General features: G+C 39.5%; 1 protein-coding gene across 1 annotated transcript; it reads right to left on the minus strand.

Annotated features, from left to right (window-relative positions):
• Positions 1 to 322: 322 nt before the first annotated feature.
• dnajb4 (DnaJ heat shock protein family (Hsp40) member B4) lies at positions 323 to 16,608 on the minus strand. Its single transcript, XM_028811168.2, has 3 exons — positions 16,165 to 16,608; positions 11,852 to 12,426; positions 323 to 777 (listed from the first exon to the last, which is right to left on the minus strand). The coding sequence occupies exons 1-3, from the start codon at positions 16,373 to 16,375 to the stop codon at positions 544 to 546; spliced, it is 1,020 nt and encodes a 339-aa protein (XP_028667001.1). The 5' UTR covers positions 16,376 to 16,608; the 3' UTR covers positions 323 to 543.
• Positions 16,609 to 27,690: the final 11,082 nt, after the last annotated feature.

Below are 27,690 nucleotides of genomic sequence, written 5' to 3' on the forward strand. Positions count from 1 at the left end.
ATTTAAGCTTACCAAATATGGCATAAGCTTGATAACTGCATTGTGAATTACGATAATGACATTTTGCCCTGAAACATGCTCCTATCAATTTAGCTGACAGCATCACCTTTTTAATTATCCTACTTGCCTAAAGTGTGGCTTGAACAGAGTAATCCATTATATGAATGCATGTTTTACATGATTTATATTAAATTTCCAAAGAAAAACATTTACAAATATTAAGGGTTAACTATTGGCAGATTCTACTCAAGCCCATTGAAAGTGCTGTCTTTAGATTCCATTTATAACAACAAAAAATCTGATAAATCCATGTAAAAACAGGTTTTTGGCAATAAAGTCATTTATTTGAAGACATTGAAAGCATTACGGTATTTTCAGCAGTTAATGGAAATTGCATCATGCAAGTTACTTTTACTTCTGTGGTAAGAAACAGTACTCATAAAAATACATTTCATATTCTTTCCATTAGGCCTTATAACCTTCTCAGCTGTCCAGGTGTTCAAAGTTGATTGTAAAATTAGCGTTTCTTGTATTTTAACTCCTTTATGACACAGGTAAGTGGCACTTAAGCATCTCCTTTGTAGAGGCTGGAAGACTGTCAGGAAAGTTCACCTCAAATTCAACAATAAGGTCACCTCGCTGACTGGGGTTTTTAGGGAATGGCAAACCCTGACCTGAGAATGACTTCCTCATGCCTGGTTTAATAACATCATTCTGTCGTATTGTGAAAGATTTCCCATCAATTGTTGGTACATTGAGTGAACATCCACACAAAGCCTAAAAATGAAAAGAGAAAAATATAAATTTTAAAATATACTGATCAATGAACTTAAAGCATCCTCAACTGTTAAAGATTTATGAGCTGTCATGGCCTTGTGAGGCTTCTACAAAATAGGAACATGAAAAACTTTACTTGATGTTAATTTTGCAGAAATTAGGTGGATAGGATTGGCAAGCTTTGTTGGGCTGAAGTGACAGCATGGTAGTGCAGTGATATTAGGCTGAATGGCCAGTTCTTGTCAAAATGATTCTAATCACATAATGTTCTAATAATACAGTAGCCTAAAGCATTAGGAACTTTTTATTTTTTCTAAATAAATGATAAAAGCAATAACAAAAATAGATTATCATGGAAAACCTGAAGAAGGGGCAACAGTGACACCCAATTTTTAGTCCTGGGCCACACCGCTGTGTGAAATTTGTATGTTCTTCCTTTGCTCAGATGGGTTTCCTATAGATGCTCTAGGTTTCCAGCTCATCCCAAAACTGTGCTTAAGTTTATTGGTGATTCTGAATTTTTTCTGTATATATGAGTGTGCTGATAGACCAACATCTGGCCTAGAGTAAGCACCTAATTTATACTTTACATGCTCCAGCTCTGTGCAACTATTACATAAAGCATCTGGAACTCAGATACTGTAGATGAATACTTCATTCACAGAGAGTGTAATTGTGTGTACGTGACCTGTGATAACCTGGCATCATGTTTTGTAATCCTATTTGTTAACATTGATCCTGTGATTTGTTCCGGAAATCCCATGACATCTGAGCAAATAATCTGTATTTTACATTATAATAATTAATTACTCAAAGAACTTTACAATAGACTCTTTCCCACTACAGGACTTTTTTTCAAGAACCAGGGTCTTTTTAGAAACTCAGGAACTTTTATAGCTTTCCTACCACAGGAACTTCAGCCATTTGTAGTTTCTGCTACTTTTTTAACTCCTACTCCAGGTTTTGTACTTTTGTTCAACCTGGAACTGGGGTGTACGATATTGGCAAAAAATTATATCTCAATATTTTATGGGACTTTGACAATAACAATAATTAGACGATATTTTGCATCCTTTAAAAATGTGTTTGTAAAAGTCTTATTGATCTAGCTTTGCCTTGTTAATAGGATATTAATTGTAGCTTATTAATGCAATTAATGGAAACAACGGTTAAGGAAAACAGGTCTTTATTTACTTAAAACTGAAGTAAAATAACACAAAAAAAATCAAAATTACTAATCAAAGTATTACTGAGATCAAGCAGTGCAAGTATGAGTAAACCATTTCATGGTAGCCTACAGGATTTACACACAAAATTGCACTAAGACCAACAAAACCATTATAATGAGAGTATTTTATACAGAAACTTACCCTTAAAGTAAACAAATTATGAATCCAAAGGGAATAAAGTACTGATCAAAATTGAACTACAGGGCATGAACATTACAGTCTGGATAAACATAAACTGCTCTGCTGTAAGGTGAATTGTGCAGCATACAGGCAAGAACAAAAATCTAACATACTGTACTGTTTTGTAAAAATCCAAAGTTCAGTCAAATACAGCAGAGAATAAAAAACTACAGTATTTGTAAACTAGCTCTGTCATATATTGCTCAAAGATGCAAAAAAACTCAAACCTATAATATTTTTAAACAAATTACTAACTTCAAGTTCTGTCCAATATTGCACAAAGATATCAGAAAAAATAAAACAATTGTAAAATTCTATTGAAGAAACGTCAAGTTGCGTAACAGAAACACGAGTCTGTCCACAGCATCTGGCTTCAGAGCAGCATAGTTACATGTTACATTTCCTCTGGTGCTAAAAGCCCTCTCAGAAGGGCTGCTTGAGGCAGGGATGCAGAAGTAATTTTGTGCAAGTTTCCCCAATTTGGATAAATGTACTTCTTGTGTTTTCAGCCACTCAAGTGGATTTACATCACTGTCTACCTCATCAAGTAGTTCTTGATCTTATTTTCAATGGCAGTGTGCAGAGACCCTCCTTCTCTGAATTCCTGTGTTTTGTTGAAATGACTGCCAAAAAGACTTTTTTTTTTTCTTTTTGATCCAACTGTGGTCAGTTCAGATGTATACATCGGCATGAAAAGAATTCATAAAATCGCTTTGGAATCAAAGACCCCCAATCTCCAAGACAGGTTGCAAAATAAAATGCGCCCAATAGGCATATGCTTCTTACGGAAATAAAAAAGAATTAGGTTGAATGAATTACGTACCTCACACCTACGAGGCCCTGTACTTCTGGTGCGCTGACCATACATGCCTATGCACTCACTTTGCACACGCCCAGTAGTCTATCCTGTTAGGTTACATGAGACAGTGAATGCATGAACTCTGAAGAAGTGTTTTTGATTGATTTTTGCAAAGTGAGTGACATACTCAATAATTTCAGCTTGCACATCATTAAAACAACAATTAAGATATTATTGTAGACAATACATATCGCACATTCCTACCTGGAACTATCGTGGGTGGGGCTTGGGCAATGAATTGTGCTGATTGGCTGACCACAAGCATTGGCACCATCTTATAAATCTGGAACAAGTTTGGACTTTGGAATGTTAAGAAGACTCTTCATAGCCATCTCCTTGGTGCACCGCACTAAGAGCTCTCAATTGGGCTGAACTTTACTCCGTGTCACTCTTCATAGCCGCCTCCCATAAGCACTGCACTATACACTGCTTGGAAGTAATAAGGTGGGGGTTTCCCCATGAACTCCCAAACACACCTCGCTTTACACCCGATAACTCTTCTTTGCAGATTACATATTTCACATAAATTTTACAGTTTCTGTTCTGTGTTGGGAATGCAATACACAAAAGTTGCCAGAGACCACAAGTGGTTTAGGGCCTACATCGTACAGGAACTGATTGGTTCCTGAAAACAGTGAGTAATCACTTCTACCACTATTATTGTGCAGTATCCACCGGGATGATGTGACGGCAGCCATTCATATGCCACTGCACTCATCACACATTAGCTATTAGGTGGTGAAAGAGTGAGAGAGATTGTCTCGCCCATCCCAGCAAGCATTGTGTGCAAAACAAGAACAATCCCTGGACTGGGCGCCAGTTCAATACTACCACTGTGCAACCATGCACCCACATATTTAATACATGCTTTAATGCATTTCATCATGACAATTATATCAAATATACAGCTTAGTGTTCTAAAATGTTCAGACAGCTGTAATATCATTAATGTAATGTATTTAGTGTGATGATCACTGCCTGCTGAGTCCTGTCCGCGGAAGAGAAAGCCTGTTTAAGAAGCACGTAGTGATTAACAACTGAGTCAGGGAACACTTAGTATATAAAGCATTTACCGTGCTACTTAAGTTACGATGGAGGGTTGAGAAACTAGTAAATTAAATGTCAATTTTAAGATGAAGATTACGATGTTATACTTTGATGACAAAATAAACTATGGGATTAAACTGAAAATTTCGAGATTAAAGTCAACATTTCAACTTTTATCTTGACACAGACCTTTCAGATGGTGGGTTGCAACTTGCCTTTTTACCTTGCCTTTAATATCTGACCCCTTCTTTTTTTATTTCGGGCACTGTGCGACTTTCTGAAATTGAACTTGAGTGCCTCTGCCATGCTGTACCACTACATCAGCTTCCTTTTGTTGTTTATACCACTGCTTAAGCCATCAGATGGTACTTTTTTTTCCTTGCCTCCACTTCAGTGAGCAGGACCTCCATTTCGCTTTATCTGAAATTCTTCTTTTTTACACATGCGTTTGCCATTGTCTTTGAACAAAACACTAAACAAAAAGGGCTATTTATACTGATTTGCATACTCAAATACGCGTATTTGTCAGAGGGGATTGTTGGCACGTGCATTAAAATTCACATCGATTGGGTTTTATAAAGTGTAAGTGCATGGAACTTTGTTTATGCAAAGATTTTTGCATCTGAATTTTTTTGTGTGTACAAAATATTTCCAGTTTTGTCTGTACACCATGTTTTAGTGTGAATTCTATGCACGGCTTTATACATGAACCCCCAGATCTTTTATTACATCCAAATAATTAAATAATCCAAGAAATACATTAACACTAAATATTAACCTGTTTTGTAATTTTTGTTTATTTACAGTGGGTACTGCAGGACAAAAAAGGGTCTGAAATATACACCATGCCCAAAATTAAAGAAGGTAGGAATTGTCAGAACGCAGGATAAATGCCATCTATCCAACGCCACTGTCTCCTAACTCATCCAAATTCATGGGTTATCCATTCATTTTCAGACCTGCTTGTTACTCAAAGGTCACTCTTTACACAATCCAGAATATCAATTCATCCATTATCCAACCCGCTATATCCTATCTACAGGGTCACGGGGGTCTGCTGAAGCCAATCCCAGCCAACACAGGGCGCAAGGCAGGAAACAAAGCCCAGGCAGGGCGCCAGCCCACCGCAGGGCACACACACACACACACACCAAGCACACACTAGGGACAATTTTAGAATGGCCAATCCACCTAACCTGCATATCTTTGGACTGTGGGAGGAAACCGGAGTACCCGGAGGAAACCCACGCAGACAGTGGAAGAACATGCAAACTCCGCACAGAAGCGACCCGGGAAGAGAACCCGGGTCTCCTAACTGCGAGGCAGCAGCTCTACCCACTGCGCCACCGTGCCGCCACAATCCAGAATATTTTAAAGTTAATACTAACCCTACAGTGTGTCTTTGGACATTACAAGAAGAGAACAGATTATATACAAATGCTCCCCAGCTAAAAAAAATCAATCAGCGCACAGTGCTGTATTGCACCGCACTATGATGATTCACACTTCTATGATGCCAAAGCCTGTTTAAATTCTGAACTCAGATTTGAACATTTGGTTGTCCTAACAATGGAAGCTTTATCAGTGTCACTATTTCCCACTTTATTCTCAAAACTATGCAGTTCTGTTGTTTTACACCTCTTTCATCTGCAAAAGCACAACTTTAGAGCTCTTTTTTTAAGAAGAACAACAGAAAAAATGCATCTATTTACACCATTTTGTATTACTTTAAGCCATTTGACATTGTCATGTGATTACAAATGTGTCCTTTACCCCCTTTAGACAATCTAGAATGCACACATCTGTCAGTTTTCCATTAAAGAGAAAAAAGGAGTATCAGTCTATGCAATCATTTATTTGAAACCATTCATCCTTTTTCAAACCCAATTTATCCAGTTGTAGGGATTCAGCTCAGTTCAAACTGGAAGAAAAATATATATTTATTTAAAGGTTTTATTAATTACACTAAGTTAATTAATTAATATTTTCAATGTACATTTTTCATCATTGTTGATTATACTAGTAATCCTTTTCTTTTCTGATTTTTTGATATATTGTATTTAGGAACTACACTAAAGACTTTTCTGCAAGTCTCACTAATGAAATAAAACTCAGGAAAGGACTCCGGTTTTTCATTTTTTTTTTTTAACTTCAAAACTGGGCTGGCATGGTTCTTGTTCTGCTGCCTGACAGCTCCAGAAAGTTGGGTTCAAATCCTCATCCGGCACTATGGCTAGACTTAGCACATTCCCCATGTGTGCATGTTCTATGTGGGTTTTCTCTTCCATCACAAAGACATGTAGTTAGGCTTTTATGACAGCTCTAAACTGGTGTTGTATGAATTAGTATGGGTAGGCATGTATCAGTGCATGCTCCCAACCAAGCATGTAACCAAGCCAACCCTGTGCAAGACTGGTATCCTGCAACAAGGATACACTTCCATACCCTGTATGTCTATAGCAACTATTAGAAAATAAATGGATGGAATTTCCTTTTTGTCTAGCAGATTATGTCCAGATTTTATAACCATTCAGTTTTACATCACACTTAGTGTTCGGTTGCCATGAAAGCATCAAACAAGATGACGACACTCATGAACAAGCAAAACAAAATTGTGACACCTACTGCAATTTCAAAATGGCATTGCATCAAAATTCAAAAGAAAAACACAAATACAAAAAACTATTACAAGAAGCTTCAGAAAATTAGGGTCTCCCCACTAAGGCTCCCAATGTGCTCACCTGGTTTGGGACATCACGAGGGGCATAAATGTCACGAGCCAGTGCCAACAGTGATCCTCAGGTTCCAGCTCATCCCAGTGAACAATGTAAACTGAATTCCTTGTTGTTGTGAAACCAAAACAGACTTTACCTCATGTTCAAGATCTCCATCAACCACTGCTAGAGGTGGAGTGGATTTACCACTGTACATTCCACTTCAACAAACAGGTTTTAGCCTAGATACATGAAACGTGAAATTAATGCTAAAGTGATTCACCAAGAAACCAGACCTACTTTCTTAATAATATTATTTGGTTCAATAAACTGTGACCCCAGTTTACAGGACAGAACCCTCAGGTGAACGTCTGGAACACTCAGATGAAAGTCTCTCATCAGAGCCGCTGCCAGGGGTAGGCAACCATGACACCTGTCAGGGGCCCAGAGCAGTGGAAGGCTCTCTTACACGAGGCTAAAGCTGCGGCAAATGAAATGGAAATCCCTGCAGTGTTCAAATCAGGTCAGTGTCGCAAAAGCACAAGACGTCTTATTGAGTCTGACGGATCTGATGCAGAAGCAGATGATCAGGAATCCCAAGATCCAGAAGTAAAATTCAGAAGAGGCACATTTCACGTTATGATGGATTCCTTAATTTCAGAATTGTCCGGGCGTTTTGAAAGCCTACACAACATATGTCGCCTTTTTTGTCCAATTTTAAACTTTAGAAGCATGAGCATGGAGGAGATCTCAGCCTCTTGTGCAAATTTAGATACAAAATATTCAAAGGATCTGTCACATCATTTGAAAGATGAGGTGATTCACGTCAAGAACGTGCATGATGCAAATGTTAAGGTCTGAAGGTGGGCACTGTGATCATTGATATTATATCATGAGATACACATACAGAAATAAAAACATTGCAAAAAGATACATTGACTCTGTTAGTAATTTTAATTCAGAGCTACCAGACCCTCCACGCATCATGAAACACGATATGTGATACCATATTATATAAATTTAATTATGGCTGCGAGAAATTTCAATGTAATTGACATTAAGCTTGAGTGTAGTATAGGCACATCACTTGATCAGCTTGGGGAGGCAAAATTTTCGTAGTACAGAGCCACTCTATTAATCATGTATGAACAACAAACCATATAGCAAATGATGTGGCTATCAAGCCAGTGACTACTTTACATTTTAATTCTACAAGATACTTGTTGAGAATAGATTCAAGGAGTTAGCAGGGATCACCTCAAAAAGCCCGGCCTTATAACCATGCAGGTATTCAAACAGGGATATTCCTGGAGCTGTAGTGAGGAGACATAACTTGATAGATCTTCAAAAAGTAGAAGCTCAGACAAATTTGTCTTGAGAGAAGTCTACTTTGATGATTAGCTTTTAGATGATGGTCAGAAGTTAAATTCAAATGAATGCAAAATTTGGAACAAAAGTAACAGCAGAAGCATAAAATGAACTGCAGACCTCAATCTGACACAATGGATTTAGGAAACCTGTGCAGATGAACAAATCCTTTAGCAATAAATTGTAGAAAAATATTTAGCTGCAATGACTCTTGATTGCGGTCCAAAGACATGCAGGTTAGGTGAATTGGCGATTCTAAATTGTCCCTAGTGTGTGCTTGGTGTGTGTGTGTGCCCTGTGGTGGGCTGGCACCCTGCCCGGGATTTGTTCCTGCCTTGTGCCCTGTGCTGGCTGGGATTGGCTCCAGCAGACCCTGTGTTAGGATGTAGCGGGTTGGATAATGACCGACTGGCTGACTGACTTTTGTGATAGAACACAGTGAGCACATTTACAGAAGCGATCGACAATGACTAGAATAGCAGTGAAACCAATCAATAAAAGAAAACTTGTGATAATACTGACCCTAGACAAATGTTCAAGGCATCCACTTCTAGTTTGAACTGTAGATAAAAATCGGAATGTCAAAGAATGGAAGCATAATAATAGCTTCTTTTGTCATGATATTGACTTTATGTATTTTATATTGGCCTCTAAAAATAAAGTATATATTATTTTGCACGGTTTAGAAGTCAAGGAATTTAATAGTCTGGTTGGTTTTTCAATTAAGAACATTTTTGAAGACATTCATTTAGAAATATTTTTTGCCACTGCATCATTTTGTTTTTATTATGGACCCGGCCATAGTTGGCTGTTTGTGATACAGGAATGCCAGGCTGTTGCAAGGCAGAACATCCAGGAGTGCGCCATTTATGATGTTATTACTACAACCATATAAAGGTCACTGTCACATATTTTCTGACTGTCCAAGTTTGTGGATAAATCAAAACTTCATCAAATCCTTGCATTATTATTGTTCAGAGTACAGACTGGTTACAATTCTTTTCTCTTCAACTTTAGTTTGTATCTTGCATTTTGGCTTTGGCAGCATTAAATATTCTGGTTAGTAACACATTTGCTATTTTTCTCAATTTTTAATTTTGTTTCATGTCCTAGCCTTTGTTTACTTAATTCCTTCAGTCCTGCCTACAACCATTGCTAGTTATTACACATACAATCCATCTTCTGATTCCATCTTATTTTAAACTGCTGTCACCCTTTACAGGCAGGACATCTTTAAGGAAAACAACTTGAGCTTAAGTTGTCCGCTAAAAATTTTGAGAACTAAGTAATGCTATGAAGGGTGTGACAATGGAACTAAAATGTTAAATAAACCACCAATAAAGCCAATAAGCCAAAGGTTTATAAAATTTGCATTTCTGCAATCTCACACACAGCTGTTTTTTTTCCAACAACACCTTTGTTAATAAATAACTGCTATTCTTAACTTTATTCTTTCTTTTCTTGAAGATTTTCATCATAGTGTACATTTCTTGTAGGATCAATATCTAAACGATTATTTCTCCAACCATCCATGTTCTGAAGCCACATTTTCCAAAACAGAGTCACTGGAGGCCCTATTACCTACCCATTACGTTTACATTTTTTAAATATGCAATTAACATTCATGTTTCATCTACGGGTGTTCTATTCAGGCCTGGCTCCTGCATTTTGACTGTTGCTGGTGGGAAATGCTCAAGGCCCCATGATCATGAACTAGACAAAGCAGGCAAGGATAATGGATGGCTGGAAGAACATCATCTCCTTTTGCATATGCTGTAGGACAAAGTGGGCACTGCCCATTCTGCTCCTCTTTAGTGGCACACCAGGCCTGTTAAGAAAGCAGATTTAACAGGAACATCCAGCTGAACCTTCACCCCTTGCATTTCAAATTAACTGAACTCTAGCTTGTAGCCGTATCTTCCTGGACTTTGTCTGATAACAAAGGTGTAAATCAGAGTTGCACTGATATCTCTTCAGAAGTCCCTCGGCAGACCTTCTTAGTCAGAAGGTGCGAAATGGACTCAAGCAAACACAAAGATCTATAATTCAAGGGATGACGACTGAGATAGCTTTAATCCAATCAGAAGAAAATTCAACTTTCCTTTAAAACCACATGCACCCCATCTCTCAAAATAAGAGTTTGAAGAGGCAAAGCAAGGAGAGAGAATGGCAAGTTAAGAGAACTTCAGGGATTCTCTTGGGGGTACACTCTCTGGGATTCTCTCAGGGTGGGGGAAATATGCAATATGACCTTCTGAAACCTGGTCTCTGAAACCTAAGAAGTTATGAGCCGCTTTTCCTTGGAGAGCCAAATTTGACAAACTCTTTTCTTTGTGAACATGAAGCTGAGACCCAGTATATCAAGCCAAAGCTGTGTATGTAGTCTGACAAGGCTGAGTAGCCATTACTTCAAGAAGAGAACTTCAGCATCTAAACTCTTGCGCCAAAATGAGTGATGCATTTTCCTATGAAGTGGCAAAAGACATAAGAAGGCAAGCTTAGAAAGCAGCAGCAGCACAGCACTGACATGTATCATGCAGTAAAGAGAAAGTGTGCACTGCAACGCATGAAGAATCCTCCACTTGAACCTGGACCAACAACTAAGCAACAACTCCACACAACATCAAACATCATTCATAACGACTTGGAAACAATTTATCTGCATCAAGTTAAAGTAGAACTCTAAATAGCAGTAAACATCCAGCCTATATGTTATATGTTTGTCTGTCTAGTCTGTCTGTGCCCAGTCTTATATGTCAATGTATACAAGGGAGAGTCAAGATAAAGTTAGAAAATGGGATTTATCAGAAAATGGAATGAACCTTAACAAAACTGATAATGTCATTTCTGAATATAGTCTCCACCCTGTTCACCTGCCTGGAAGTGCCTGGATTCCAGCAGAATAAAAGGTTTTGTCTTGTCCTCGCAAAAACTCGTGCACCGCTTTCTTCACGTCATCATCTGTCTTGAATCGATGACCACCCAGATGTTTTTTTTAGCAGTCCAAAAAAAGCAGTCCCACTGCTTGGATCAAATAGCAGGCTTCACATTGGTCTCCATCAAGTCATAGTAACTTGCACTAATGACTGTAGTACCCCTCAGCATGTAGTGTTCAACAATAACTCTGGTGCACAAGTGGTTGAGAGGACAAGGCAAAACCTTTTATTCTGCTGGAATACAGGCACTTCCAGGCAGGTGGCGCAAATGCATTGAGAAGGGTGGAGACCACACTGAGACATGAAATAATCAGTTTTGTTATGGTATGTTCCATTTTCTAATAAATCCCATTTTCTAACTTTAGCTTGACTCCCCCTCATATATGCATGTATCATGCTTTCATAATCCTTGTGTTTATCAATAATTGGCAGTGTTCTGTTTCTTAAAATGAGAGTGCTTAGTTACCCTGAAATAAGTCTAAAGGCCAGAGATCCGCCTTCTACAACAGACAAAGATAAGGTAAATAAAGTAGGGGCCTTGCTGAGTTATTGGATTAATTACTGATATAGCTGATGGAAAATCTGATAACTAACCAATTTTAAAAATACTTTTTCAAATCCCACATTATTATGGTGTTCTCCTGGATGGATCTTATTGATTATTAATCATCAAGTTTTTACAATGCCCAATACTCAAACAACTGCTATTAAATATTTATAACAGTCATCATTTGAACCTACCTGTCGCAGACTAACACGAACAGGGAAAATTATATTTGATCCTTCTCTTTTAAAATGTGAATGAGGTTTGTCCTTAATAATAAAGACAATATCTGCTGGGATGTTGTTGGGAGACTCGTCTCCTTCTCTGGGAAAGGTGATTTTGGTACCTTCTTTCCATCCTCTTTTTATTTCAATGGATAGGATTTTATCCTCTGTTCGGAAAGTCCGACCATCAGGATTCATTCTCTTCCTAGAGATCCTCATCCTTTTTGCACACCCAGTATAGATATCTTCAAGAGAAACTTTCAGCTCACGTACAATTGGAGGGTCTTGTTTGCGCTTGACATGACCTAACCCCCCATGCCTCTCTCCAGGGAAGGCATTCATGCTGAAACTGGTGAATGACCCAAATGGATCTCCGTCCACCTCCATGCCCTCATCCTCCCTACCATTAGCAGCTCGTCGTCCAAAAAACATTTCAAAAGGATTAGAACCTCCAAAGAAAGCAGCAAAGGTTGCATGAGGATCACCATGGAATGTATAATGGAAATTGCCTCCTTGTCCATCTCCACCTCCAGTTCCACCCTTAAGACCTGGAATGGAAAAATAACAAGTTAACTAGACATACTTGACCACTGCAAGCAATCTCCATTTGTACAGATATTTGGCTTACAGTTCCTGAGATTTGATTTTAAAATACGACTGTGTGGAGTCTGACAATATTCTAGTGTCTTTGTAGGTTTTCTCAAGTTTTCCACCCTCATTCCAAACATGTTTATTGAGTCAAAATCTGCCAGATCAGGCTTCAGCCCCCTACAGCACTTAAGCAGATGAAGCAGATTTGCAAAATGAGTGGATTATAATAATAATTATTATTTTAATATCATGTATATGTATCTTTATCCTGTTGTTTAATCTGCTACACTGTACAGTCCGGACACACCCAGAAATGCTCATCTTTTTGACAGAAATCAATGCCTTGTTCAAACAAGATACAAAAAAAAATGATCTGAAAATACTACCAGGACATTGCCAGTATTACTAATGGCTATGTTGCTTGAGAAAGCTGCTTCATTTTATCAATCAATCAACCTCAAACGGAATTTTAGGAATGCCAGTATCTTGCATCTCAAGTCAACAGAGTACAGGTTTCAGCTGTACTAAAGCAGTTGCAAAGGTTTCTCTAATAACCAATTAGCATTTAAACATTACTGATTAAGCATACACAAAGACAGTTTACCAATAGGACACTGCTGAAAATGGGTCTTTGCAGTCATATGTGAATAATAAATTAAAAAGCAGTCATTTCAAACACTAATATCCATTAAAATGTGCATTGGCTCTATTTTAAATCAATGTAATGGTGTCTTGGTAAAATAGGTACAATTTATATGAAAAACGAACATTTATGGGTATCTCTAAAGTTTTTATTAGCTGCTGTGTGGAGTTTGCACCTTCTTCCTGTGTTTTCATAGATTTTCTCTGGCTTTATCCATTATCCTAATAATAAACGCGTTAGGCTGTAGTGACTACAAATTCGCACCTTATGAGTGTGGGTGTATTCTTTAATGGTTGGTATTAAACCAGCGTTGTTTTCTGTGTTGCCACTATGTCTATCTATCTATCTATCTATCTATCTATCTATCTATCTATCTATCTATCTATCTATCTGTGTCATGCTGCTTGGAATTACTCCAGCCACCCACAACCCTGACTTGGATAGTGCAGGTTCAAAAAATGGATGAATAGAATTCTGTCGTCTATTAAACCTATCCTTGTTTATAAGCAGAAAAGTTTAAGAATTGATCTTTGTGATAATTGTTTTAAGAAAGTCGTTATTATTGTTGTTGTTTTCTTATTAGTACAAAATAAATATATGGTCACAGTTGAGTCTACGCCTCAGGAAAACAAACGCTAGCGTGTTACTTGAATCATATCGATATTTTGCATTTCTGGGTTTTCTTTTGAGAGAAGCTCATCCCTGCACGCCCCCGTTTTCAGTTCTTAGTGGTCCTGTTACGTAACACTGTACACGGCATTTAAAATGATGCCTACTTGAAAGCAAAGATAAGTGTAGTATGTTATTTTACGTAAAAGCATCACAATATAGAGAAAGTGTTAGCAGCGTAAGCTCAACGGCTTCTTTACTTTTAACAACGGTATCGCTAATTACTGTTTAAAATCACGTTCAATCTAAACAATGTAGCATTTCCACCAAGGATAAATTTAGCAACAAAAAAAACGTTATGTCTCACTCTAACGGTTAATAAATACTCCCTAAATATATATTGCATTAAATTCTGCTTTACAATCGTCTTTCTGAGTCGGAAGATTGCTCATCGTGTAACAGTGCAGATGGACTGTTAATATCTAGATATGAACAATTATTAATGATTTCAGTCTAAGGGGGGGGGGGGGGGTGTATCTTAACTGTCTGTTTCAGCAGGTTCCTTTTCGTAACCTGTTGCATGTGTCTTGTTCTGCCCCCTACGGTTGTTTTATAATAATCTTTGTAGATGCTAAGCGAACCCCCACTCGGTACCGCTACAATAAGAATAGTAAAATTGTGATGGGCAGGAGCGTGCTTCCTTCCTTGAGCCTGATGTGGTGAAGGCGGATTCAAGCGACCCAAAAATCCGATCAAGCCGGTGCATTCAATGTATACAGTATATTGAAAAAAATAGCGTTATTACGGATGCTTTTATTATTAAAATATTCTGTGGGTGTCGTTTACTACCCTTCTTGAAACATTTATCTGCCACTCCAACTAAGCACAAGATCCGTCCTGTTCAAGGAAGGCGGAGGTTTGTTTGGTTGGAATTGTAGCTTATAAGCAAGTACAATGAATATACAATAGTGTATTCGATTAGTCCGTGTTTGTGCGGTACGTAATTAAACACTGACTTTCTTGACCGAGCTTAACAGTCTTGAAAAAGGTTAGTTGCCTTTTTGTTTTAAATTTGTGGCCTCCAATACACTTGCACAAAAGTCTGGAGCTTCTTTCTGCCTTGCACGTGTATTGCCTAGGCAGGCTGTGGACCAAACTACGGGTTCTGAAAAAGAATAACTGGATGACTGTTCATGGTTGAACGATTTCAAAATAGTCTCATATTTTTTTTTCTGGGATAATGGTAGGTCAAGCGTCTTGCTCAGACTCTAACGCGGCCAGCCAATAATGTGAATGGAAGGTGGATGGAAGGTATAGATTTTATATAGCAGTTTTCCCTGGTGACCGCCCCATCAGTAGCGTTGCTGTTCCGGTAGGGTTGTTTTCTATATTTCGACAACATGTGCCCAGCAAACGGTCAGCAAAGTATACTGAATTTACATGCAAACTTAAAGAAGCCTACAAGTCCTTTATCGATCAAACTATTTTTTAAACGCACAATTTCGCGGGGAGCTGTAGCCAACATCAACTGCATCGGGCTCAAGACAGGACACCTGCCCGAGGTCGTACATAAGGCCGTCACTGACAAAAACCTGCCCAATTCTGAGATGTTAATCAGGCTGACGGAGGAGGGGATCCCACGGGGATTCCAAGTAAACACCAGCAGAACTTATGAAGTCGCAGGAAGGACCTGCCTGAGGCGCCTGCTGTCCTTCCTTGTCGTCCTTCGTCAAATTATGTATGCTGGACCTCCAAATCATAATCCTGCGGAGTGTTTCTAAAAGTCAGTGAGCTACCTAATTAGACTACAGGCATAACCCTGTGGAGTGTTTGTAAAAGTCAGTGAGCTACCTAATTAAATTATAGTATATGTAGTTTATTACATCCACCTTCATTTTAAATATTTAAAATTAAGCATTTGGCCTAATCATAATTACTTGTTATTGCTGAATGTGCTTTCTTTATTGCCGTTTTTCACAGAAAGAGTTTCATTTCATTCTTTCACGGTATGCACTAAAACCATTACACAGCGTTTCGCAGCTCTGCCAACATCCAGAAGGTATCTGGCGACATCGGAAAAATATTTGTAATGTCAGGCAGCGTGCCAATTTTGTCAATTAAAACACAACAAACGAGGCCTTAGATATTTCAGATAGCTTGCCAGTTTGGAAAAAGAATGTTTTCGCTTCTCAGACATCTAAATGGTACATTCTGAGTTGTTTAAATACCTAACTTTTCACTGTTTAAATCATCCTAACACTCGAACTGCAAAATACTCGAACCTCTGGCTGGAAGCTCTCTTTTGTACTTTAGTAACGTGAAGCTGTTATTTAAAATACGCACAGTCTAGTACGCCCAGGTCAAAATGTTAACCGTTACATTTTACAACACTGTGCTGTGAAATTTAACAACAAGCAACAAGAAAGAAGCTCCCTTATTATACCTTCTTCTCCTAACTGATCGTAAATCTCTCGCTTCTTCGGGTCGCTGAGAACGTCATAGGCTTCTGCGATCTCTTTAAATTTCTCTTCAGCATTCGGAGATTTGTTTTTATCGGGGTGCCATTTCAAAGCTTGCCTTCTGTAAGCCTTTTTGATGTCCTCATCCCCAGCACCCTTCTGTATGCCCAGTATTTTATAGTAGTCTTTCCCCATTTCGTCCCGTTATATTTTCGCAAAGCCCCCTGCTTGTCCGACGGCAGAAGTGGCGCAGGTCGCAATCTGTCGATCCCGACTTAGTCACTCCTACAGCTACTTTACACCACCGCCACCACGTCGCAGATTTCGGACGGCGTTCGTCTCTGTTTACTACCCCCTGGTTGCCGCTCTTTATATAGGTATGCCCTCCCCTTACGGTGGCACACTCTGGAATTTACAGGCTCTTTCTAGAAAGCAAATGATGAAGCGCGTCATTTCCCACTCGCCACCAAAGCGCTTCAGTTCTAAAACTTATGCGATTTGTGCCCCGGACACGTTGAGAAAGGAATATTTTCTAATACTGATAAATGCCGTATTATGTCATACACTCCTGAGGCTTGCAGCTGAGCTGCCGCAGAGCTCTTTGCTGTATATATGCACAAAATCTTTTAATACTGTAGGTTAGACTAGGTTTGCCCTTAGCGCCCATTTGGTATGGACCCCCAGGTATGGTCCAGAACAGAATAACCTAAGCGGTTACGACCTAAACAAGAGACTACACTCGAGCAGCTACAATTACGATCCGCTAGGCGGAGTTAGAGAAGTAAACGTCATGGTATGTCGTCAATCACAGGAAGTGCCGTAGGGCACAGAATGGTAAATCTAGATATCACAAAAATAATATTATTGTAAGATCTCTTAAGTTACATTTTGAAACCTTAAAATATGACACATATGCTGTACATTTACATTTTTTTACTTAGCAAACTCCTATATCCAATGCGACTTAGAAAAGAGGTCACTATAAATAAGTAAACATCAGTCTTGGGGACTGTTTGGGAACAAATGTTACAGGACAAATTGTTCATCACAAGTGATGAGCTCAGAACAAAATGCAAGCAAGATATATAGTAGTTCCTAGGGTACAAATCCTATCATAAAACAAGTCTTCAAACAATTCCTATACACATTGAGTGTCAGAATGGAGGTGGGCAGCTCGTTCCAGAGAGCTACACATGAAAAAGTCTGTATTGAGACTTGATGCCATGCAGAGGAGACATCACCAGACGTTATTCATCAGCAGACATGAGTGGTCCAGAAGGAGCATAGGACCTCACGCCAGATGTACTGCTGGACTTTGAATCATCTGCAGCAGCTTGGTGACACATGCCAGTACTCCCGCCAGCAATGTATCTTATAGTCTGGCTCTGTTTGAGTGGAGCTTGCATATTCTCCTCAGGCTGCCCCAGTTTTCATCCTAAAGGGTTGGTCAGTTGATTACTCAAAATTTTTCTAGTGTATGTGTGTCTGTGTGTGTGCGTGCGTGTGCGTGTGTGTGTGTGTGTGTGTGTGCGTGTGCGAGTGTGTGTGTGTGTGCGTGTGTGTGTGTGTGCGTGTGTGTGCGTGTGTGTGCGTGCGTGTGCGTGTGTGTGCACCTTCAAATGGACTGGCATTCCTTCAGGGACTGATTCCTGCTTTGCACTGAATGCAGCTGGGAAAAACTCTGGCTGCCCAGAACCATGACCAGAATACACACATTTAAAAATGGATAAATGTTTCTTTCTGCGGTGGGTTGGCACCCTGCCCAGGATTGTTTCCTGCCTTGTGCCCTGTATTGGCTGGGATTGGCTCCAGCTGACCCCCGTGACCCTGTGTTTGGATTCAGCGGGTTGGAACATGGATGGATGGATGGATGGATGGATGGATGGATGTTTCTTTTGCATTTAGTGCTTATTTATCTGGTGGTTTAAGTGTGCATGAATTCAGTAGTGAATATGTTTTTGTTCGCTGGGACATTGAAGTTTCCATAGCATCACTGGTGAAGAAGAGAACTAGTACCATCTTATACCTAATTACTTTTTAGAGTGCTTACACGCAGTGTGTATAATGAAAGACACAATATGAAGTACTGTTTATCAGATTATAAACTTATGCCACAGTGTGGCGTGAACTGGATATGTGGGGGAAAACATGAATGGATAGATCACCATTCTGTGTAAATATTATTTATCAGGCTACTTTTACATGCACCAGCATAACTAAGACACAATGTACATAAAGAGATACACTACTTTTTAACATTTTGTTTTATATACTTCTTCTTTTGTTCGGTTACAGAGTATCACAGCCGTCATGGGACCTGCAACACAGTCATCTAGCTGCAAATACAAAGCCTGAGTTGAGATTACAAATTCTCCTTATTTCAAGGTGAGCATTATTTTCCAAGAACTTCCCTGTTCCAGACATATAAGTCAGGTTAATTGTGGACTCCAATTTGGTTCTTTTTGAGTGGTTCAAATATTGACAAAACAATCTATGGTGCTGTGCGAACCTGAACATGATTAAATAGGTTTGAGGACAGAAGGGTGGGATTCTAATGCTCTTCCACACCATGCAATAATAGTTGTATATTTAAAAGAAATGACAATTTTCCTCCTTGTACTAAAAATATAATGTAATGTTCATATGTCTGTATTGACACAGTAAGCCAGACACACATGAAATAAATTAAAATATGTCATAGCACGTTTTTAAAAATAAAGGTGCCAAAGTGGTTCTTCAGAGCAATGCCTTATGGGAACCATTTCTGCTTCTCAAAACTACCATCCACATAAATAATCCAAAAAGAACCTTTATTTTCTTAGATCCATAACAGGCCCCATAAACAAAGAGGACAGATGATAACAGATTTGTAAAATACCAGTGGGGTCCTGTTTTTTAAAGGGCCCATGCATACAACAACAAGTTCAGGTTTTACTTGTCTGCTTCTATCTAGCTAGACAGCCGACTCTATATTAAAGATTTCTGTTTTATCAACATACTAGCAACATTTTCAATGCCTGAAGATCCAACTTTATATATGCAAAGTACCCTTTCATGAATAAAAAGGTTCTTTGACAAGCAATGGTCCCACGAGGAACCACACTACTCAGCAAAGTGTTATTCAAGAACAATTATTTTTAAGAGTGTAGGTTGTAGATTGAGGCAGTGGTGCTGTAAGAATTATATTTCTAGACTTCCCTAGCGCCTTCAACACAATCCAACCTCTGCTCCTTAGGGACAAGCTGACAGAGATGGCCGTTGATTCATACCTGGTGGCATGGATCGTGGACTATCTTAAAGACAGACCTCAGTTTGTGCGTCTTGGGAACTGCACGTCTGACATTGTGGTCAGCAACACAGGAGCGCCACAGGGGACTGTACTTTCTCCGGTCCTGTTCAGCCTATATACATCGGACTTCCAATACAACTCGAAGTTCGCTGACAACACTGCTGTCGTGGGCTGCATCAGGAGTGGGCAGGAGGATGAGTATAGGGACCTAATCAATGACTTTGTTAAATGGTGCGACTCAAACCACCTACAACTGAACACCAGCAAAACCAAGGAGCTGGTGGTGGATTTTAGGAGGCCCAGACCTCTCATGGACCCCGTGATCATCAGAGGTGACTGTGTGCAGATGGTGCAGACCTATAAATACCTGGGAGTGCAGCTGGATGATAAATTAGACTGGACTGCCAATACTGATGCTCTGTGTTAGAAAGGACAGAGCTGGTTATATAGTACTTCCTTAGAAGGCTTGTGTCCTTCAACATCTGCGATAAGATGCTGCAGATGTTCTATCAGACGGTTGTGGCGAGCACCCTCTTCTACGCGGTGGTGTGCTGGGGAGGCAGCATTAAGAAGAAAGACGCCTCACGCCTGGACAAGCTGGTGAGGAAGGCAGGCTCTATTGTTGGCATGGAGCTGGACAGTTTGACATCTGTGGCAGAACGACGGGCGCTCAGCAGGCTCCTATCAATTATGGAGAATCCACTGCATCCACTTAATAGTATCATCTCCAGACAGAAGAGCAGCTTCAGCGACAGACTGCTGTCACTGTCCTGCTCCACTGACAGACTGAGGAGATCGTTCCTCCCCCAAACTATGCGACTCTTCAATTCCACCCGGGGGGGTAAACATTAACATTATACAAAGTTATTGTCTGTTTTTTACCTGCATTATTATCAATTTTTAATTAAATATTGTTTTCTGTATCAGTATGCTGCTGCTGGAGTATGTGAATTTCCCCTTGGGATTAATAAAGTATCTATCTATCTATCTATCTATCTATCTATCTATCTATCTATCTATCTATCTATCTATCTATCTATCTATCTATCTATCTATCTGTACTACATTAGGGGCCATCAAATCTTGACTTGATGATATTTTGCAAAAGATATGTAAATACCATATAAATTGGCAGCCATGATGGCCTGTTGTTGACAAAATCATTCTTATGTACTGTAAATACAAATTACCGATATTACTGTCAGTTACTTATATGAATGGGGAAATACTAGCATTTTTAGGTGTGTTTGCATATGCACTCAACACTGGTTCTTTAATGTCACTTTATGGTTCTTTACTGGGCTATGTGGTTCCTTATAGACCCGTTGCTTGACAAAACACCCTTTCATTGTGGGAAGGGTTCGTTGCATATTAAGCTGTTTTTTGTGCTTTGAAAAACTTCCTAATATGTAGGTATGACTGAACTCTTTAATGTATGGTAGGTTAACTAGCAGGACACTAACAGATTAAGAAAACCTGGACTTAGCATGTGTTATCATGAGTCATTGGCATTTCATTAATCTGTTATTTGTTCATGATTATTTATGAAGCCTGTTACAGATTTAAAAATTCAAGGTTCTTTCTGGAACCTTCAAACTGATCTGTCTTTTTGGAACCAAAAATGGTTCCCCTATAGCATTGCTCTGAAGAACCAAACTGGCAGCTTTGTTTTTAAGAGTGTGCAACAAGAGTCTTTTCAATATCAGGAACCCATTGGTTATTTCACAAATCTCTTACCATCTTTTCATGGTTATTTACTGTATGGAGCCTGTTATTGATCTACATTGTGAAAGGCGCTATATAGGTGCCCAACCCGACACAGACTGACAATGGAGGCACGTGTAAAAATAAACAAAAAGATTTATTTTCTTCGTCTGTAGGCTACGCCTTCCTCGTACCCACAGGCACAACACAATCCCCAAAAGCACACAAAAGCAAAAGCACACGACTCTTTTCTTCCACACTCCTCATAGGCAGCTTAGTCCTCCTCCTCCCGACTCAGGTGCCTCGAGTAGTGGCTGCAGGCTTTTCTTATAGCCCACCCGGAAGTGCTTCAGGTGATAATTAACTTAATTCAGGCTGCACTTCCGGGTGTGGCTGCATTCCACCCCACACGGGCTCATTAAGCCGCACAGCTCCTCCCGGTGGTGGCCGCTGAGCCCTGAAGTCCCACGCCTGTGGCCCTGATGTAACCGGGGGACACAGTGTGCATCCCCTGCTCCCCCGGATCCAGTGTCAAAGGGGCATCCTGACCGGGCATGGGACCCAGCCATCTAGCCACAACATAAATAAGGGTTCTTTCTGGAACCTTCATGTGGATGGGTTTTTTGGGAACCAGAACTGGTTCCCCTATGGCATCACTTTCAAGACCCACTCTGTCGCCCTGTGTGGTCTGTCCACATGAAATAACTCCTCTCCCAGTGGACCGATTTTGTGTAAATTTGGCACACTTATTCTTCAAAGAAGTTTGTCAAGACAGCTCAGTTTTCACTGAGATATCTTGAGTAGAGTATATTGTATATATGTTTGAAATTTCAAAATCCTTCATTGAAACACATTGGCAAAGCTGTGACATCATCTATCTTAAAACAGAGAAACATTCTGCATAATATCAATTATGGATCAGTTTACTGTTTCATATTTACCTTGAGAGAGGTTATTCAACTTGTATATTTTTGTCTTTTATCAGTCTGACAGCCACTCTGGTATAAATTATTCAGTAAGGGAGAGGCACACACATGCGTGCCACTCATACATCCATCTATCCATTATCCAACCCGCTATATCCTAACTACAGGGTCACGGGGGTCTGCTGGAGCCAATCCCAGCCAACACAGGGCGCAAGGCAGGAATCAAACCCTGGGCAAGGCGCCAGCCCACCGCAGGGTGAGCACACACACACGCACACACACACACACACACACACACTCACACACCAAGCACACAATAGAGACAATTTAAGATCACCCATGCACCTAACCTGCATGTCTTTGGACTGTGGGAGGAAACCGGAGCACCAGGAGGAAACCCATGCAGACACAGGGAGAACATGCAAACTCCACGCAGGGAGGACCACCACTCATACACCACCAAGTTAAATGTGAACTAAAAAAAGTCTATTACCTGGAAGTGAAAGGATGAGAAAAGGAATTTTAAAAAGTCTTGTCTTTAGATATGAATGGAAGAGGAAAAGAATTACTTTATGTAAGGGTAGCTATATAAGCGTATAGAGTGAACAAATATGTCCTCGGTATTTACATTACATTAAATGCAGTCTCATCGAAAAGGTATAGCACCCTTACAAAATATAAACATAGTATGGGTTTACAAAGGGGACCACAGTTGATATGTGTGCAGAAGATCAGAGCCACAGAGCATGCAACAAGAGCCGTGATACTATTTTCAGATTCTAGAGTGCATGAAGAGGATGAGCAGGAGAGAGCAGAACCACAGCTTGTGCCATTCTTAAAGAGTTACTTAGCGGTAAAACTTTAAAAAGACTGAGTTAGGGTTATGGTTTATTTGTGCCTGAAAAGCAGCTTTTGCTTTTGTGTATTTTGAGACTGAAATTTAAATCTTTAAGATTACTGTCATCTTTAGTGTTCCCATTATACAATCAATGATTTCCTTTCCAAGATCTTAGTTATTTTAATCATTTTAATGAATTGTTGTTTTTTTACTAATATGAATAGGTAGGTGGGGAACTTGGTGCATTTTTTTTTCTGTTTTCATGGAGTAATATGGATTGAAATTTTATGTATTGGTCATGTTGCATTTATAGTTTTATTTCTTTTGGTAATTTCACTTTATTGTTGATATGTTGGCATTTAGTGGTTAACTGAGTGGCATGGCACTGTTACTATAGTTGAGATAAAGGAGAAATCTATCTATAATACAAGTAAAGCCAACTAGTGTGTAACACCTAGGATCAGCATGACCTTTCCTTTCATTCAATTCACAGCATAACCAGCAGTATTAAAGTAACCCTTAAAAGTGTCCCTTTGAAATACAGCTTTTCCAAATAAACACTTGTTAATTTCAAACCAACAACTTTGCTGCATTGAGCAATGTTGACTAGCTTTTAATTCCTGAGAAATAATTTATTTTTGCAAAAATCTCCAAAAAAACAAGATGTCAAGTGTTTGGCACACACCGATATCACAAGTGCTAAACTGGTACTTAAAGTGTATATGTTGAAAACATCTTCCATTGTCACACACATGAGGTGTGAATAGGGGACACCTTCAGGGCTTATTCACAACTGCAATACCACTGTGAGACAGGGGTTGCCACCGTCGTTCACATCTTCTTCCATTTTTGCCCTCAGAAGGGAAGATTTAAGGCAAGAGGAACTGTGATGATGTCACTTTCATTTCTGCCAATAAGCCCATCTCTTCCTGCAAGGAACATATTTAAGAAAGCCACCAAAAGATGAGGTTAGTCAATCTAAAACTCCCATCTGAAGAAGATGCCCCTCCATAGCTCTGGCTGAAGATTGTTTTGTTGATTTTGTTTTCTTGGCCAGTCACCATTCAGCGAAAGGACATGAATGTGGTGCAGAGTTACAAGTACTTGGGGGTTCACATAAACAAGAAACAAGACTGGTCTGACAACATAATGGTGCTGTACAAGGAGGGCCAAAGCAGACTGTACTTGCTAAGGAGACTCAGATGTGTGCAGAAAGCTGCTTTCAGTCCATGGTAGCCAGTGTGGTGGTCTATGCCACAGTCTTCAGAGGAAGAAACCTGAGATCAAAAGATGCACAATGCCTGAACAGACTTATCAGGGAAGCCTGCTTCATCACAGGGTGATCCTGGGTACACTAGAAGCTGTTGTGGAAAAGAGGATGATGGCAAAATTAGATGCCATTACAAAAAATCCCCTTTATCCCCTCCATGAGGTACACTTTTTGAGCACTTTTAGCCACAGGCTCATTCCACCATGGTGTGCTAAGAACCACCTCTGGGGGTCTTTTCTGTCCGCTGCTATCAGGCAATTCAATGCTTCCAGCCAATATACTTGTTATGTTTTATGTACTTCTCGATTGATTGATTGGCTGTATTACAGTATCTGTCCTGTGAGTCTGCATCCTTGTTTTTATGTTTCTACTGCTGTATGAATCTGAATTTCCCCATTTGATTAATAAAGTTTATCTAGTCTAATGTAATTCATCTGCCAATTATATCCGGTGCCACAACTCTTTATCTTCATCTGGTTCTTGTTCTTACATCATATGTACACTTTTAAGTGTTACCTTAATACTACAAGAGTTGATTTAGCACTGGCAATTTTTTGTGTATACTGTATATATACACTAAATACCCCTTACCTCCTGAGGGTAACAGTGTAACGTATCTGGTTATTGAAGTTTGCATCCCTTTTAATATTTATGAGATGTATTTTTCCAGTCTGCTCACTGCCTATGTGGAGTTTGTACAATTTGTCATATGTCTGTGTAGATTTTCCATGTTTTCGCTGGTTTTCTTATTTATGAGAAATGACAGGTAAATAATAGCAGTAATACATTACAAATACTACCCTACTAGTATCTATTATACTATTACTACCTGTGCTACCTGTCTAAGATGGGTTGAAATATAAACGATCAGCGTAGGCTTCTGCATTAATGTTTGCTGTGCACCATGCAATGCATATGTCTCTGTTATATGTCTTTGGTATGACATTTGTAAAAGTGTCAACAGTGTTAACGTTTGTGATGCACCATCTTTTCAAATGATAGAGACTTAGCAACCTGACAGACACTTATCCTTTCATTAAGGTGAATACTATACTAGTACCATCCAACAAAACAATTTTTTTAAACCCACTCAATTCAGTTCATCATCACATGGCAGCCAGAGCCTATCCAGGAGCTTTTGGCACAAGTCAGAAAGAAAAAAGCATGGATTAGGTCAGAGGTGTGACCACGGGGGGGCTGGTGTGGGCACTGCCCCCCCCCCCCAGAGACAAGCCGTGCCCCCCCTGCAAAATGCTCTGTCTGTCCAATGAAAACTCTGGAGAAGAATAACAATTGTTTTTCAAAACTGAGTTGCTTTCCAATCGGCCCGTTTGAATTTGCGGCATATCCGTCAGTGTCTCCTCCACTAGATAGGCACCGTGCTGCTCACAGTTCACTTCGCTGCACATTTTGCAGCACGTTTTGAACCTGTTGACCGCATTCTTTTTTTTTGTTTTTAACACCAAAGGCTATGCATAGGTGGCTTATTAAAAAGCAGACATCTTCAACCTCTGTCCCTCTGCAAGCTGCTGGCTCCACGGTTGAGCCCAGCACCGCTGTTACCAACACGGAGCACAACGTACCCACATCGGGAACTGAAACTCCAAAAGATGTAGATAAGCCAATCCTCCAGCTCTGCGCCCATGTCGGGTACTCCAAACCTCTGCCTTCAACAAAATATATAGTCCGGTCTGCCTGACTTAAATATGGATAGCCCATCCCAGCCCATTTTAATTAATTATCCCAAGCACGCATTCGGAAAGACACTCAGATGTTTTAGTGCAAGCTGGTATCAGTTTCGACCATGGCTTGAATATTCTGTTGTCCGTGATGGCAGCTTTTGCTTTACCTGCCACAAATTTAGTGTTTCCAATTCGGACTGCAATGACATATTCACCAAACACGGCTACACTAATTGGAAAAAAGCTCTAGAAAAAGATGGTGGCGGCTTCCACAAACACGCGCCTAGTATCCCGCTCTGCATCACGGCACTCATCATTGGTGTTTCTTCAGCTGCATGCGAAAGCTCTTTCTCTATACTTTGAACCGCATTCTCACTCCACTCCGCCGAACAATGCTGCATTCAAGGAAGAGAAATTTAGTCATTCTGGCACATGAGAAAAATATCTCAGAAAATCTAGACATGAATGAATTTATTTCAGAATTTGCCAAGAGTAACCGCAGACTGGTCCTGTAGATAATATCCAGGTTAAACGCTGGAAACTGATGTCCTATAGCCTCCCATGACTACAATAAGCCACGTTTCTGTTCTTGCTCTCATATGTTGTATACATTTGACTTTATTGATATTTACCTTGTAGATGTAGTTCTATATTTGTTCACAAAAAATAATAATACAAGTTCCATTGCCTCTGTTAATTTTATTGAACAATAGGTTATGATTTATGCCACAATTTTTGCTTTTATATGTTATATAAAACTATGTTGTTATTATTATTTGACCCCCCTACAAAAATGGGGATGGACGGATGGATATTTTTTGCCCCCCCAGACAAGCCAAATGCCCACCCACACATGATGTTCTGGTCACACCTCTGGATTAGGTGCCAGTTCATTGCAGGATCCACTCTGTGAATTTCCCATTGGGATTAATAAAGTATCTATCTATCTATCTATCTATCTATCTATCTATCTATCTATCTATCTATCTATCTATCTATCTATCTATCTATCTATCTATCTATCTATCTATCTATCTATCTATCTGTCTCTTACATATACCTACAATGTGCAACTCTAGAGTCACCAATGAACCTAAAATGCATATTTTTAGGTCAGGTACCTGCAGAAACAAACTGCACCATCATTCGGAGAATACGTAGGCTTTCAGCTGACAGCGACCTGTTATGGAATTCAAAACCATGATGTTGAATCAGTGAGGCAGCAGTGCTAATCACTATGCCACCATGCTATCCCACATTACTACTATGGTTACCCTTGAACAACAAAAGGAATAGTAATTTTACTATGATGCATACAGTGTACAGTCACCTCAAATATTCGAGTGATTTAGAAAATCTCTACTAGAAAAAAATATTCAAGAACTACTAAATCAAAGGAAATATAATGAATGAAATGAGTAAACAAAGCTGTATGGTACTCAGAAAGGTACTGAATCATTTAACTAAATATATATTTAATATTTTTAATAAAGCAAGTGTATATGCAAAATAATTATAAACACTCTCAGAGAGCATAACCTATAGTATATAAAAAGCTATTCCCAGTTTCACTGTCACACCAGTACAGTATACAGTTACACACTCACAGCTTATTCTTTGAAACAAGTAAATGTTACAGGGGTAAGAAACAGTGGCATCTACTGGTCAGTTGTAACATTTTACATTATTGATCTAATGTGACCTCCATCAACATAGAAAATGACTCATCACCATTCCCGGCAGAAGGCCTTTTGCTACAGCATCCTGCGGCATTTCTGAAACAAAAGACAGGTACAGTCAT

The sequence above is a fragment of the Erpetoichthys calabaricus genome, chromosome 10, assembly GCF_900747795.2.
Source record: "Erpetoichthys calabaricus chromosome 10, fErpCal1.3, whole genome shotgun sequence".
NCBI classification, from domain to species: Eukaryota; Metazoa; Chordata; class Cladistia; order Polypteriformes; family Polypteridae; genus Erpetoichthys; species Erpetoichthys calabaricus.